The sequence below is a fragment of the Lutra lutra genome, chromosome 14, assembly GCF_902655055.1.
Source record: "Lutra lutra chromosome 14, mLutLut1.2, whole genome shotgun sequence".
Lineage (NCBI taxonomy): Eukaryota > Metazoa > Chordata > Mammalia > Carnivora > Mustelidae > Lutra > Lutra lutra.
Window position 1 is genome coordinate 54,436,047 of NC_062291.1, and position 16,857 is coordinate 54,452,903.

The following is a 16,857-nucleotide window of genomic DNA, read 5'->3' on the forward strand; positions in this document are numbered from 1 at the left end:
CAGAGAGGCAGGCAGAGAGGGAGAAGGAAGCAGGCTCCCCGCCAAGCAGAAAGCCTGATGCGGGACTCGATCCCAGGACCCCGGGATCATGACCTGAGCCGAAGGCAGAGGCTTTAACCCACTGAGCCACCCAGGTGCCTCAGTTGGTTAAATTTTTGAAAGATTTTCTAATGTTGAAAAATAATACTAATGTAACTGAACTTTCATCTGTTTTTATTTGAGATAGTCTTTTTGTAAGATAAACTGTGCTATCAAGATTAAATATTTATTGGTTGCCCATTACTTACAAAGCACTGTAATGCTGTGTCAAGATAATTTATTGAACAGATATTTATTGAGCATCTAACTTGTGTCAGCCATGGTGTATGAATTGCTGTGGGTATAGTAACAATAGCAGAAAAACAGTAAGGACCCAATCTCTGCTTACCTCAAGAAGACTGAGGTTTTTTTTTTTTTTTTTAAAGATTTATTTATTTGAGAGAGAGAGTGCCTGTGAGTGCATGAGTAGGGGGAAGGGTAGAGGGAGAGAAGGAATCTCAAGCAGACCCTCCCCTCCACCGCTGAGTGTAGAGCCCAATGCGGGGCTTGATCCCATGATCCTGAGATTGTGCCCTGAGTGGAAATCAAGAGTCAGATGCTCAACCAACTGAGCCACCCAGGCACCCCTGGGTTTTTTGTTTTTGTTTTTTAAGTTTTTATTAAACAATAAATAAAATAGATAAAATGATTTTTTTTTCTAAGATTTTATTTATTTGACAGAGAGAGAGGGATCACGAGTAGGCAGAGAGGCAGGCAGAGGGAGAGAGGGGGAAGCAGGCTCCCCGCTGAGCAGAGAGCCCGACGCGGGGCTCTATCCCAGGACCCTGGGATCATGACCTGAGCCGAAGGCAGAGGCTTAATCCACTGAGCCACCCAGGCACCCCTAGATAAAATGATTTTTTATTAAAAAATAAAATAACATTAAAAAGACCACTTTAAAAAAAACTTGTATTAGAAAAGTTTTATTCAAAACATTTTATTTGAATAATAAACTTTAAAGGCTGGTTTCTAGTTCTAGAGGGACTAGGGTTCCTAGCAGACTAATAAGACAGAGATTGAGTTTCAGAGGAAGAAAAAAGCCCAGTCAGGGGCCTCAATAACAGGGCCTTTATCAACAACACACACAGCCTGATGATGTATCTTGAAGATCAGCTTAGGACAGGATTTTCCAATCTCAGCACTACTGGCATTTTGGATAGGGGATGGGTAAGTCCTTGTTGTTGGGGGCTGTGCTGTGTACTCTTAGCAGCATCTCTGGCCTCTACCAATCTTCAGTTCTGGCATTAAAAAATGTCTCCAGGGGCTCCTGGATGGTTCAGTGGGTTAAGCATCTGACTCTTGATTTTGGCTCAGGTCATGATCTCAGGGGGGTGAACTTGAGCCCTGCACTGGGCTCTGCCCTAGGCATGGAGCCTGCTTAAGATTCTCTCTCTTTCTCCCTCTGCCCCTCCCCAACCCCCTCACATCTCTTTCTCTCTTTAAAAAAAAAAAAGTTTCCAGGCATTGCCTTGGGACTGTAGAGGAACAGGAACTACTGGCCCAGGGGCACTTATAGGGCTCCCGTCAGTGGTCAGACTTGATCCTAGGAAGTAGTCCAAACAATTTGAGCTGCAGCTGGGAGGACAGGTTAAGGGTGGAGACCAGGAACATTCCAGTCACACACACACGCCAGTCTCTTTTATGGGCAACTTGGAATATATCTGTTTAAAATGTTTCCATTTCCTCCTTTTCTTTTCCTTATTTGGTGAATTTGTTGTCAGCACTATGGGATAGGGGAGGTTGTTTTTCTTAGCTGTTACTTTGGGGAGGAGATGGTCTCCTGTTCATTCAATCTGTGTGGACTTCCGGCAGGAAATGGCACTCAAGGAAAGTTTTGAATAAAAGGAAGATGCTGGTTAGCCAGTGGAAACAGGAAGTTGTTGCCTGTGTCTTACACAGCTTAGAAGAAAGTAAGAGGCAGAGGGAAAATTCACTTAACAGAGTGGGAGGAGCAGAAGAGAGTGGGTTGGGAGTGGAGGAGGGGTAGGGAGCACAGAGGAGAGAGGGGGACAGCCAGGTCAACAGGTTGAAAGACCTTGAATCTCCAGCTGGAGCTGGCTCTACAGGAAGAGGGTGACCGCGCTGCATAATAGGAATGGGTTAATGCAGTAACAATAAGTCAAAGTTCTCATAATTTACTAATTATGCTGCTATGTAGTAGACTGCTATACTATTACTGTCCTAAAAATACTCTGTTTAGGGCACCTGGGGGCTCAGTGGGTTAAGCCTCTGCCTTCGGCTTGGGTCATGATCTCAGGGTCCTGGGATCAAGTCCCCAGTCAGGCTCTCTGCTCAGCGGGGAGCCTGCTTCCCCCTCTCTCTCTGCCTGCTTCTCTGCCTACTTGTGATTTCTCTCTCTGTGTGTCAAATAAATAAAATATTTTAAAAAATATTCTATTTAAAAGAATACAGTTTTCTCACAGTATATATTTTAATTTTTAAAGATTTTTTAAAAAGATATTTATTTAGCAGAGAGAGAGAGAGAGAGCATGCGTGTGTACACGCACACAAGTAGGGAGGGAGGGAGCAGCAGAGGGAGAGGGAGAAACAGTCTCCCCTCTGAGCCAGGAGCCAGATTGGAGAGTCGTGACCTGAGTGGAAGGCAGACCTCAGTAGACCTCAACAGGCTGGGCCAGTCAGGGGCCCCTCTCACATATATATTTAAAGTATTTGTCTACATTAAAGAATTCCCCTGAATAAACAGAGAAGGAGTAAGTCAATGTGGCAAAATGTTAAGTTGATGAATCAGGTGAAGGGTATATGGGTGTTTGTTGTGTTCTTTAACTTTTCTATAAGTTTGAAAATTTTAAAAATAAAAATTTGGGGTGTGTGGGGAGAAGAGTCAATTTACCACATGATACTTTGGGCTGGATGGATCATCACAGATATATGTTCATGGGTACGGTGGTGTTATCTGTGAATTGTTCTCCACAACACAGTATAGAGATGACCAACATTCTCTTATGACCAGAGTGATTTCTTTCTTTTTTTTTTAGAGAGGGAAGGAGGAGGGGAAGGGACAGAAGGAGAGAGAGATAGATAGTCTTAAGCAGTCCCAGCTTCAAGCTGAATTTGGGGCTCAATCTCCCAATCCTGAGATCATGACCTGAGCTGAAATCACAAGAATGCTTAACAGACTGGGCCCCCCAAAAGCCCCCCAGAATGATTTCTCATTGTGCTTTTATTTATATATTCTCAGATTCTCATAAATTCCATATGGAACTGTCAGATTTTTGCATAACTTGGACCAATATTCCCTAACAAGGCAGAGATAACTCTTAGCTTGTAGCTTTTGCTCTCATGTATTCAATAAATCCTTCTTAAGCACCTACAGTATACAGGGCAATGTGTTGTGTTATGTGGAATACAAATATGAATCACATAGACATTCTGTTCTGAAATAAATTGATAATTTGGTATACATATAAAAAACCTTCCACACAAATGACTTTAACACAAGATAGAAAATCACTGCTTTGTGTCAAGTCTTGGAGGAGGGCATCATCACTTCCTCTGGAGGGAACGGATGTCAGGCATAGTCCTGTTGCTTCGTTCTATCCTGCAATGGACAAACAGTGGGACTGAGTTGAAGCTCTTGGTGGGGCTGGAGTGAAGGATCCTGCAATGATCCGCTCTTGCTGCATAACCCATCATTCAGTGGCTGAAAACAACACCCGTTTATTATTGCTACTGTGTCTGTGGGTCAGTGGGGCATGGTGGACCTAGCCCAGGTTTAGTGGGCAGCTTTGCTTCAAGCTGCTGCAGCTGTGTGGGACTATACGCCTCTCCTTGCAGTGTTGTGAGTCGGGGGTGGGGGTGGGGGGTGACCCTGCTTCGTGTATCTCTCGTTCTCCTTGGACCAGCGAGCTAGGCAGGGCATGTGTTCCCCGGCGATGGCAGAGGTGTATGAGGACAAGAAATAAGGCTCAGAGCTCACACACTGTCCCTTCAGCTTGTATATGGTTGGCCAGAGGAAGTCACAGGCTAAGCCCAAAGTTGTGAGTCAAGGGGGACACCATGCCTTCAGTGAGGTACTGGCAAGGGTCTGAGGAAGGGAGAAGTGAAAAACTGATACAGTTTATGACATGCCTTGTGGTTATATGAGCACTACATCTTTAGCAGAAATAACTTCAATTTTTTTACAGAATAAAATTTAAAAATCTGATAAAAACTTAAAAAAACCCAGATTCATATGGAAGAATGTCACATCCCTTTAAATACTGACTTTCTATAGCAGGCAAGAAAGTGTGAAGTTAAACTTGAAGCTGAGGGAGATCTAATGCAAATGGTAGTGGGAATCAAGGGCCCATTGAATTTTTTTAGGCCTTTTTCGGGCTGGCTGCAGGCCACATTTTCCCTTGCTACTTTGGGCCTTTATTTCCTGCACTCCTTTTTCCTCTCAGGGGCAACCGGCTGCCTTAACATCCTGGCAGGTTCATGTTCTCTCCCTCCCCATCAAAACCTCTCCTGAAGGAAGGATCTGGCAAATTCACGCACAGTGAGGCCACAGTGACTAACAAGGATTAAAAGCTAACTCTTTCAGGAGCATTTGTATTTGATCAGGGAACAGAAGAAGGAATGGCTCTGTAGATGGACAAACACAGCAGTGACTAGAGTGGAGAAGTGAAGGAGAGGGGCAACCAAGGAACTAGCCCAGTAACCTCGGAGTCCTATTCTACAAAGTGTTACATTTTTCCTGGACAAGCCACCTGCTGGGGCTTTGTGGACAAGGGGTATAGTTGCAGGAGTAACTAGGAGCATGGCTTGATTATGTATTTAGCATAAATAATATTAAAATATGTGCCCTGACAAGTCAATTGTATTTAATAATTTTGTATAGTGTAACGGTTCTAATTCCTACCCAAGTTTTCAGTTACTATCTCTGAGAAGCAGATAAGTCAACATAGCAGACATTAGGCAGGAACTTTCTGAACTGTGTCAAGGTTAATAATAAGTAAAATGTTATAAGTAGCGACAGGACAGCAACAGCTGTGCCACATTCTTGGAAGCAAAGATTTTGATAGCATGAAGTCAGCCTGTGAGCTCAGTTTTTGCTGCTACTCTGGGTGAACACAGAACGCTTATAATAATTCTAACAAAAACCACATTTCTTTCATGAATTACAACTGTTTTGCACTCAAAATCTGATGTCTGCAGCTGGAAAATCAGGGGCATGTGAAGCAATGTTGGAAGAAGACCCAGATCAAAATTATGAGAATGTCCTGGTTGAGATTCAGTCTTTCGAGCTGCCCATTGAAACGACTTTAAGGTAGGGCTCCTTTATATTTGTTCCTCCTTCAGTGGTGATAAGGCAGGCTTATTCACATCTGTTTATGCTTTTCTCTATAACAGCATAAAGAATAGTTTTTGAAAAATAATTACAATTCTTGGGGCTCCTGGGTGTTACATTCGTTAAGCTTCTGCCTTGGGCTTGGGTCAGGATCCCCAGGTCCTGGGATAGAGCCCCAGGTCAGGCTCCCTACTCAGCAGGAAGCCTGCTTCTCCCTCTTCCACTCCCTCTGCTTGCATTCCCTCTCTCACTGTGTCTCTCTCTGTCAAATAAATAAATAAAATCTTAAAAAAAAATGCTGCTTCTCGTTAAAAAAAATTACAATTCTGTATATACCAAATCTCTATCTCTGTTCTTATCTTTAGAGAAATTACAATAAACAATTGACTCTTTTTGCATATTTGTTTCCTGATTCAGCACCACAAGGTTTAAAAAATAGAAATGACTTTCAAGATATCAAAAAGGGCATCTTGCCATTGCCAAATAGATATCCCATCTCATTTATATGAGATTTCAATGGTTTTCTCTAAAATATTGCTTAGTGAAAAACATTGAGAACAATAAGACATATCAGTGAAACCAATTTCTATTTGGGTAGATGTGAGTTTTAGGGGGAAAAAAGTAAAATGTTTATTTGCGTTGTTGTTACTCGGGTATATGGTGACCTCTCAGATGTGTATTTTTAAAAATTTCCACATAACATTTAAAAATAGCGTCTTTGGTAATATGAGGATTAATTCGCATATTTTAAAGAACAGGATTAAAATGAAAGATCAGGTATCCTTATGTTAAAAAGGCAGCTTTAGGAAGTTAATTCTTTTTTTTTTTTTTAAGATTTTTTATTTATTTATTTGACAGAGAGAGAGAGATCACAAGCAGGCAGAGAGGCAGGCAGAGAGAGAGGAGGAAGCAGGTTCTCTGCTGAGCAGAGAGCCCGATGCGGGGCTCGATCCCAGGACCCTGAGGTCATGACCTGAGCCGAAGGCAGCGGCTTAACCCGCTGAGCCACCCAGGCACCCCTAGGAAGTTAATTCTTTCTGATGCCTACCTGTAACTGACACCTATCAGTGTGGGAATGGCAATCACTGAATTTGGTAGCAACAGTCAATAAATATTTGTTGACTAATATTTGTTGATTAAATTAAAGGATTTGGTGGGGGTGCTGTTGTGTCTTCATCCTCAGAAAGGGCCCAGGGCCAAGTTGGTTTGAAATATATTATAGTTTAAATCTGAGTAAATTTCTCCCAAATATTTAAATTTGATTTTGCACTAAATATATTTTGAATCTCTTTAAAGGGCCTAGGGTACTGTTGGGGACATGGGAAGGCATTGATATTTGTTGGTTGATTCTTGGATTATCAATATGTAGGTGCAGTTGTAAAATAATTACAAATCTATTACAGTTTTTCCTTACGCTTTCATTTTATCCAAGCATTCATGAACATCCCATGAAGAGGGGAAGGTAATTTCTATCCTATTTAAATAGGTAGAAGGAACCAGAGCTTTTTTAATAATGGGAAACTCAATAATTTTTTCCATATGGAGCAAACTTTATCCTGTACCAGCACCTTTTAGAACTTATACATTTGCATGATGGCTAGATCAGAAGTCCAAGGGGGAACAAATGGGTGAGAGGAACCTAGACATACGTTAGTTACTGTGGCTTCTGCTGCTGTTGCTCTTTCAAAGCTCTTGGCCTTCAACCCCCAACCCTCTCCACCTCTCCCCTGGTCTTACAACCATGGTTAACACCTACACAGGTCATCCAACCATGGCCTTCTCTTTCTGGCTAGTCTTGCTTGGTATTGGACCTGACTTCCTGCTCTGGATCGTGGAGCTTTCCTACCCTCTGTTGTTAGGGTAAATATTCCTGGTCTTGTATCTGGTCTTCCTAAAGAAGAAATCAGTGTAGATCTGGCCCTCACAGCACTCTCCCAGTGTCACCCTTAAGAGGGGAGAAAACACTGATATATTCTCCGGGTGTTGCCCTGTCATCACCAGAGTGGACCTGCAGTACTCACTGTTAGTTTGGGTAACAGTGTCTGGGTTATTGAACAAGGGGTCAGAACATTCTTTTGCAAAGGCTCCTGCTAAAACACCCCAATGTTATTTGGAGGGTAGACTCAGAGCTCTTAATAAAACTTTATCTGGGACATTATTAATCAGCATTAATTTTTCTAAACTTTTGCTTTAATCATCAATTAGATGAAGACTTCTGAGACTGGCATTCGATGCTTTTTTGCTCATGCGTATGCATGTCACTGATGTTCCAGTGTCAATGATTCTTCCACTGTTCTTACAGAACACATCAGCTTGTGTGGTCAAATATGAGGGCTGGAAGAATCAAGACAGGACTTCCATTTTGGCTGAACTAGACTGGTTACTATTTGAAAATGTGTCCTGAGATTTTCTTTCTCTTGTGTCCATGGTTGTTTATTATTATTATCATTATTATTATTATTCACTCTTAGTGAATCTATTATTATTATTCACTCAAATGCTCTTTCTTCTACGAAGCCTCTCGTGATCCCCCAGCCACATGTGAATTTCCATTCTTTGAAGCCCGCAAAGAATCCAGGGCATTTATTCTGACTTAAAGTGTGTGTGTTGTAATTTTAGAACTATTTTCAGGTGGAAAGATTCCTGAAGCCAGAAATGTATCTTCCTTTTACCATTGTATCCTCTGCAGAAGATTCTACCAACAGAGTAGCTAGATAAATATTGGTTCACTGATTTGTATGAGCTTCTGAAGTAATGGTGACTTTGTGAAGCACAAGAAAGGAGGCAGTTGAGAGAGAAAGTCATCCTTTGAGGGAAGAAGTGGAGGTAGTAGAAGGCTACAAGCTATAAAGGCAGACATGGTGGAGAGTGGATTTGGTGGCGTGCAGATTGGCCAGCGGGGAGGGCCTGGGGTGGACAGTGAGGAAAGGATTAGGGCAATGAGAGGACAGGGCTGGCAATACAGGAGAGAAACATTCTCAGGAAAATCCCTGCACCTGGGAATTGAAGGAGCTCTCCTGTTCACTTTTCCTGTCACAGAAGAAAGGCATTGCTTCAACAAACAATTCCTGTCATAAAATCTTCAACTCTGTTAGTTTCCTTCCCCTGCCCACCTTCCATTTTCCAGGTAGGGAGTCTGAGGTGCCCTGCGCAAGGTCAGAGCCAGGTGGGGTTTGCTTCTCTAACAAGGTGATGTCATCAGAGCTCAACGTCTCAGGACTCAGAGACGGTGTCTGCTTTGGTCATTTAAGGGTGACTCACCAGCTCTTTCTTCACAGGGACTAAGCTTCCTAGTGCTCACCCCTGCACACCATGTGGGCTATTGGGTCTCCTCTGCCTGATGCGTTGTGGGGGGTTGCTGAGACCAAGAGTCATACTGTTGGGTACTGTCGGTGGTCCACAGTCTCTTTCTCCCTGCCTATCTGCATTCTCCCCTCTTCCTGACTCAACTCTCTGCTGCTCCCAGAGCAAGCTTCTCCTAGAGAGTCCAGCCTGTCTCCTGCCTGACTCCCCCAGTGGGACCTTGGGTCTACTCCTTTGGGCCTCCCTTTTTTTTTTTTTTTTTTTTTTTTTGTGAAAAAGTAGACAAGATTTGGATGATTCTGAGGTCCTGTGTTTGTTTTCATTCTTTGTATGACATGGGACCACTGCCTGTAGTATTAAGTTTAAAGAGGAGAGAGTTTTAGGGGAGAGCTGAGATACTGTATTTTTCCATGATTTGTGTTGCCAGTGAAATATCCATTAAAGACATCGCAGGCAGCTCTAACAGTGGAGTTGGGAATAAAATTCCCGGATAGAAAAGCAGTATTTGATATTAGCCATGCAGATGGTGAGTGAGTTTAAGAGAAAAGGGAGAAACGTCGAGAAAAGTCTATTGCTAGTGCCTCTGTTGTCCTAGCATGGCTTTGCTTTGGGTGTTCGGATTGCTAGTAGGCTGAAACTCACCAGCAGGTGGCAGCTGGAATTAGTTTTGCTACCCTAACCCTTTTGTCTTGGGCATAGCTATTTTCATCATGTTACCACCACATGCTAATTTCCACGGGATTTTCTCATTCTTTTTTGGTTTTCTGACTTTCAATCCAGTCCCTCTATTTGGCTTAGATATAGCTTTATATCTATCTTATATCTTAAATATAGATTTAACTATATATAGATATAGCTCCTTGCAGCCCCTGCATCTGGGGGCATGCTTGTCCCTGGGAGGCTTAAGGGCTGTTTGGAGCCACACCAAAGGAAAGTACTAGCGCTGGCCTTATTGAACCTCACCAACTTCCTTTAACAAGGGTGGGCACCAGGTCTCAAGCAGCAAATCAATCCCCATGCATCGGGAGTGGTTGCCTGAATCTCACATTGAGGTAGTTTTGATAAGTTAGTGATCGCAGCCGAGAACATCTGATAGGGCAGTGGCAGTGTTCATAACATTTACCATGTTGACGCTAGAACTTCCTGCTGCTAGGCCTTGCCGATTAGACCTGCCTTACCCTGGGGGTCCTGACTCCAACCTGGATGTTGCCTGGGCTCATTATGCCTCTTGGAGTCCTGCAGGTGTGTTGTTCGCCTCTTAGAACAGGTCCTGAAGTCACGGCATGTCTGAAGCTATTTGGGTTCACAAGTCACAGCGTGTCTTATTGCTTATAGCTGATCCCGAGGGAAGATAAGGGCAGGTTGAGGGCGCTGCAAATTTAGTGGGAAGTAGAGAAAGGGGACATGTCCAAAGAAGGCCTTACGGAGGGCTGGGAAAAATAGGAGGAAAAGGGAATTGTACAAGATGACGTACCAGAAGAAATTTTTGTAATTGTTTTATGATAACATAATTGTTTTACACTTGTATTCACAGACTCTCTTGGGCTCTTTTCCAAGAGCTGACCATGAAGTTTAACCAGTTTAAGAGCAAACAGGATATTGTTATTTCTTTGACTTTAATGTTTTTAGGAATGAAGATAACATGCTTTTAGGAAAGGACAGAAAACATTAAAAAAAAATCCAACTAATAAGCTGTATATACAATAAAATCTTGGGATGACATGCTAAAAAATATAACTGGTTAACACCTGTAGACGTTTTACAATGCTCTTGCTGCATGTACCTTCAGAAATGTAAGCTTTCTATTAAATCTTACCCCATTAAGTACATTGCTTAACATCAAAGGTTCAGGTTTTATTAGTTGTTTGATTTTGGCCTTAGTTTCTGAAACTGTAAAATAAGGAGTAAGAATTTTTTTTTTAAAGATTTTATCCATTTATTTGAGCAGCAGAAGGGGGAGGGGCAGAGATAGAGGGAAAGGGAGAAGCAGAGCTGAGCCTGAGTGGGGGGTGTGATCCCAGGACGCTGAGATCAGGACCTGAGCTGAAGGCAGACACTTAACTGACTGAGCCACCTAGGCACCCCTAAAATAAAGATGATAATACCACCCATCTCAAATGGTTAATAAATAAAAGTGCTTAGCACGGGACACCTGGGTGGCTCAGTTGGTTAAGCAGCTGCCTTCGGCTCAGGTCATGATCCCAGCGTCCTGGGATCGAGTCCCACATCGGGCTCCTTGCTCGTCAGGGAGCCTGCTTCTCCCTCTGCCTCTGCCTGCCATTCTGTCTGCCTGTGCTCGCTCTCTCTCCCTCTCTCTCTCTGACAAATAAATAAATAAAATCTTTAAAAAAAAAAAGTGCTTAGCACAGTGCCTACCTAGCACATTGTAAATGCTTAATAAATATTAGCTATTATTATTATATCTAATTTACATCTGGGATATGTATTCTAATATAATTTAATAAATACATAGAGTATTGAAATAAACAAGCACTCACAACATCTTGAAATTCTCAGTAAGTGGGAGATATTAGGTAATATGAATTTTATTTTGGTTGTATTATATTTAGGAGAGAGAACATCCCTTTTTCAAAACCATATTTACTAATGCTTATATTTTACGCCAATGTAATATCGTTACTTCATTTTATCTCTGATGAGAGTGGTTTAGTGTGTTACATGTTGTGGATATATATGGAGTCCGGGAATAAATGTGGGGCTAACCATGACCGAGGCCACCTGTCAGCAGCACCTCGGGGAAGCCTGAGTCCCCAGTGAGAGTGGGCTGTGTTGTTGTCAAACTTCTGAACATTTAAATGATAGTATCATTCGCTACTTGATCTTCAGTGCAACAAAGGGAGAAGCTAAAAAACATTTTTATACCTGGGAACCAAGTATTTTAACCAGAGAGACAGTTTTGTTTCTTTACTGGTTAAATGAATGGACTCTGGAGCCAGAAAGATGTAGGTTCAAATTTTGCGTCTGTCATTACTAATAGATCTACTGAAAGGATTACATGAATTCGTCATGAAATGTATTTAATGTAATGCCTCATACATAGAAAATGCTCATTCACTCTAACTGTTCATTCATTCAGTAAATAAATGTTTATGGAGTGCCTATGGTGTGGCAGGCTGGGGTCTAGAAGGTCAGTGGTTTGCTGTTGGAACTTGTATTTTAGTGGAAGGAGCTAAAAAGAAGCAAATAAAAAAGTGGTATTGTGGCAATTCCCCAGGCCCTTCCCCCTCGGATATGTTTGGAGCTTGAAGCATGCAGGGCCTGGGACACTGCAGACCTGGAACTGCTCCAAGGTGGTGAATAATAGCTCTTAGAGTCTGCAATAAAAAAATGGCCTCCAATTAAACTAGATTGCCAAAAAAAAAAAAAAAAAAAAAAAGTGAAGAAGGAGTGCCTGGGTGGCTCAGTTAGTTAAGCATCTGTTCTTGGTTTTGGCCCCGATCATGATCTCCGGGTCACGAGATCAAGCCCTGCTTTGGGCTCCACACTGGGTGGGGAGTCTGCTTAAGATTTTCTGTTTTCTCCGCCTCTGCCTCTCCCCCCACCCTCATTTAAAAAAAGGGGAAGAAAGAGATGGAAAGAGTAAAAAAATCAGAAGAGGTAGAGCCTGTGGAATTTGTGGTGGAAAAAGTACTGGACTACCATGTAGTGAATGGGAAAGGGGAGTATTTCCTGAAGTGGAAGGGATTCACAGATGCTGACAATACTTGGGAACCTGAAGAAAATTCAGATTGTCCAGAGTTAATTGAAGCATTTCTTATTTCTCAAAAGCTGGTAAAGAAAAAGATCATATAAAAAGACAATCTTTATCTGACAGTGAAGCTGATTATAGTAAATCAAAGAAGAAAAGAGATGTTGCTGATGAATCAAGGAGCTTTGCCAGAGGTCTTGGTCCCAAACAAATAATTTGTGCCACAGACAGCAGCGGGAAATTCAAGCCTCTCATGAATGGAAAGATTCAGATGAGGCAGAGTAGGTGCTGACAAAAGATGCAAATAGGAAGGGTCCTTAAATTGTAATTGCTTTAAAAAAAAATTTTTTTTTTAAAAGGAGGTCCATACACAGGTTAGAGCCCAACATGGGGCTTGAACTTATGACCCTGATATCAAAACTTGAGCTGAGATCAAGAGTCAGATGCTTAACTGACGGAGCCACCCAGGTGCCCCAACTGTAATTACTTTTTAAAATTTTTAAAATTTATTTATTTGTTTGAGGGAGAGAGAGTGCAGAGGGCAGAGGCAGAGAGAGAAAAGGAGATGCCCTGCTGTGGAGCCTGATGCGGGGCTCAATTCTATAATTTGAGATCATGGCCTGAGCTGAAATCAAGACTCAAATGCTTAACTGACTGAGCCACCCAGGTGCCCTGTAATTGCTTTTTATAAAGAGAGATTAACTTGGTATTTATATATGTATATATAAAATCTGGGTCTTGGTTTAAATAAGAGAATCAAGTTTGATATGTTTGTTTTGAAGTAGTATTGGGGGTTTTGTTGGGGATTTTTGCATCTATAGCACTGGTTACTTTGAACAAATAAAAGATTTCTGTAGTTGCTTCCTTTATCAGAAAAGACTATTTGAAACCAGACAGCACATTTTTTTTTGAAGATTTTATTTATTTATTTGACAGACAGAGATCACAAGTAGGCAGAGAGAGAGAGGCGGGGAAGCAGGCTCCCCACTGAGCAGAGAGCCCAATGCTGGGCTTAATCCCAGGACCCTGGGATCATTACCTGAGCTGAAGGCAGAGGTTTTAACCCACTGAGCCACCCAGGTGCCCCAAAACCAGACAGCGTATTATTCCCCTGCATCAGAGAACACCTTTTCTAAATGTTGGGGGAGGGGTGCCTGGGTGGCTTAGTCGGTTAAGCATCTGACTTTGGCTCAGGTCATAATCTCAGAGGTCCTGGGATCCAGCACCCTGGCAGTCTCTGTGCTCAGCAGGGAGTCTGCTTCTCCCTCCTCTCCCTCTGTCCTTTCTCCGGGTTGTATTCTTTCTCTCTTTCAGGTAAATAAATTAAATGAAAAAAAAAAAAAGAATAATTGTTGGGGGAAATCTTCATAGTTGTTAATCAGAATTCGTGTTTAAATCCTATATGCCTGAGGACCATTCTGGGTTTTTTGTTTATTTGGTTTATGTGTGTGTATGTGTGTTTATACTTAAAATACATAGGTAAATGGTTTTTCTTTTTTAACATTCACCAAAACAAAAACAGCATTTTATAACCACATATAAGCCTGTGTTTCTGGGATGCCATCATTTTCAGTGACCTAAGAAATAAATTGCTTCAAGTTAAATTTAAATTTTTCCTGAATCCTTAACCTTTCAAATTTTATAATTACTTGGACAATTTAAATATAATGTAAATAATTTAAATTGGATAATTTAAAAGCAGCCACATCAGAATCCATATCCATATCCACAATCACATAAATGCAATTTAATTTGCAAGATCCCTGGAAGGAAAATATTATCACTGCCAAGAACCTCCCCATCCAAATGAGAAAACTAGACAAGTCCTGGTGTGTTTTAGTTAAGTAACAAAACCTAGTTAAATGGACATTTAAAGCTTCTTTCTAATGAACTATCCCTTAAAAAAAATTTATTTGGGCCCCTGGGTGGCTCAGTGGGTTGAAGCCTCTACCTTCGGCTCAGGTCGTGGTCTCAGGATCCTGGGATCAGGCCCCGCATCGGGCTCTCTGCTCAGTGGGGAGCCTGCTTCCCCTTCTCTTTCTGCCTGCCTCTCTGCCTACTTGTGATCTCTCTCTGTCAAAATAAATAAATAAAATTTAAAAGAAATTATTTGAGAGAGAGATAGAAAGAGAAAGAGCATGAGCAGGGCGAGAGGCAGAGAAAGAAGCAGACTCCCCGCTGAATGTAGAGTCCAACGCGGGTTTCGATCTCACGACCCTGAAATTGTGACCTGAGCCAAAATCAAGAGTTGGGTGCTTAACTGACTGAGCCACCTGGGTGGCTGAGTTGAAATCCCTGTGTCGTATGGACTGAAAGGTCATGATTCATAGAATGTCTAAGTCTTTGTTCGTGGAAACCTGATCATAATCAGATGGTTAGAGATGCTGGCAATTTAGGACCTGCAGGAGTAAATGGGTAAAACTTCTGTAATCAAAAAATTCTTGACCTGCTTGGTTTTTGTTTTTGTTTTTGTTTTTACCCCAACCCATTCCTTACATGTAGGCTTAATCTTCTTACTATTTGAGTTACTGGTTCAGCAGAAACCAGGGAAAACAGTAACTTGGGAGTCACAATGTTATCCAGCTGCATGTTGTTTATTGTAAATACTGATAAGTCGTGCTCAATAAAATAGTTTTATATTTTTAAAAAAAGTGTTGTATTCAGTGCTATGATGAACAAAACAGGGTGAGGGAGGTCCCAGGGATGTTGTTTTGCAGAAATTGGCCAGGACATAAATGTTAGTCATTATTATTGCTGCTGCTGCTGTTGTTACTGTTATTATTATTCTTCCATTACATTCCATTAGTTACATTCCTAAATACATTTTGCTGAGAGAAGAAAAACAAGACAAGTGAGAGGAGAGGGAGAAAGCGCAAAAGGAATAAAGGGAAGCTAAGTGGGACAGGAGTGAGGAATAGAGAGTGCATTGAACAGAATGAACAGAAAAACCAACAAGGAGGAGAAGAAAGAGAAGAAAAAAACAGTTGATGTTAGAAGCTGGGGTGGGAGGGAAGAAGAAAGAAATGCTAGAATGGAACTCAGAATAATTGCTCGATGGACTTGAAAATGGTTATTTTGGGTATGGGTGAGCCAATGGAGTTTTCAGGACATTGTTTGAGACTAGGACTAGTGCCATAATTGTCCAGACCCTATACAAAATGAAAATGCAGGCCCCTTTGTTCGGAAATTATTAAGAATTACAAGATGGAGGGGCGCCTGGGTGGCTCAGTGGGTTAAGCCTCTGCCTTCAGCTCAGGTCATGGTCTCAGGGTCCTGGGATTGAGCCCTGCATCGGGCTCTCAGCTCGGCGAAGAGCCTGCTTCTCCCTCTCTCTCTGCCTGCCTCTCTGCCTACTTGTTATCTCTTTCTCTCTGTCAAATAAATAAATGAAAATCTTAAAAAAAAAAAAGGAATTACAAGATGGAGATGGCAGAGCATTAAGCCAAGAGCAACCACATTGGTCGCATATGATGAACTAGCCCTGTCTAAGAGCACACAGCCTGGCATACAGCAAGCATTTAGTAAAAATGGTTGTTGAATGAACGGAACCTGGGGCTAATTACTTTTGAACTTCTCGGAGGACTGGCCCATATTTCGGATGAACTGACTTTATTTGGCTCCAATTTCAAATTTCCTTCTATTGTTCTCCACCACGGGGTCCAGATCTTTATGGAACAACAGACTCCTGGACATAGTTTTCACAGCAGGAATCCTCTGAGGCCTGGCAGGGCTTGGTTCATATCCTCTTGCACTTACAGAGTGTGGCCACCTGAGGTCACTGCACCAACAAGGCAGAAGTTGGAGGACTGGCCACCGCCCCCTCAACTACGTCATGATGGCCCCAAAGAGTGAATGGCTCAAAGGCACCAAAAAGGTTAGTTATTAAAGCCAGTGTATAAAGACTGCCTCTCCTTTACATTTTGATACAGTTCTACAGTTCTATAAGTAGGGCTTTTAAACTCCTTATGAAACATCTGAACGATGTTAGCCAAGTCTTGAGAAGATGAAGATCAGGAAGTGAGCTCTAGGGTTCCCAGGAGTGGGGAGGGGAGTCGTTCTGTAGAGATGTCCTACTTTATGAAACATGGTTCACCACGTCGTGCTTAACATCAGAAGTATCTGGATGCGGGTCATTCACTTCACAACTATGAACTGTCTGGACAGCCAACAAAACAGACATTGTCTCTGTGCCAGGAAGTGCAGAGAGACTCAGTGATCTGTTTGCCTCCACAATATGTGCCTCAGAGGAGGAACATTGCCTCCAAAGACAGCAAAGAGGCTCTTGACTTGTCTGAGATCCCGAGGGATCACTTAAGGGGATATGGAACCAAGAGTCTAACCCAAGGACATGGTCCCGTTTCTATAATAGGAAACAAATTTCAGGCAGTTTCCACCTATTGAGCATTCAAAAAAATGAAGGGTAGGTTCAGAAAATTCTGATATAAAACAAAGATACTTGGAAAAAAGAAAAAAAACC

At 42.0% G+C, this 16,857-nt stretch overlaps 1 protein-coding gene and 1 pseudogene across 1 annotated transcript in view; both read left to right on the plus strand.

Moving 5' to 3' along the window:
- The first annotated feature begins 5,125 nt into the window (after positions 1-5,125).
- The window catches only part of EXOC6 (exocyst complex component 6), a 242,882-nt gene continuing 231,150 nt past the window's right edge, over positions 5,126-16,857 (plus strand). Inside the window, exon 1 of the mRNA XM_047702238.1 lies at positions 5,126-5,347. Within this exon, the coding sequence (XP_047558194.1) occupies positions 5,226-5,347 (122 nt within the window). The 5' untranslated portion in view covers positions 5,126-5,225. The remainder of the gene's footprint in view (positions 5,348-16,857) is intronic.
- On the plus strand, positions 8,227-13,108 carry LOC125085024 (chromobox protein homolog 3-like; annotated as a pseudogene).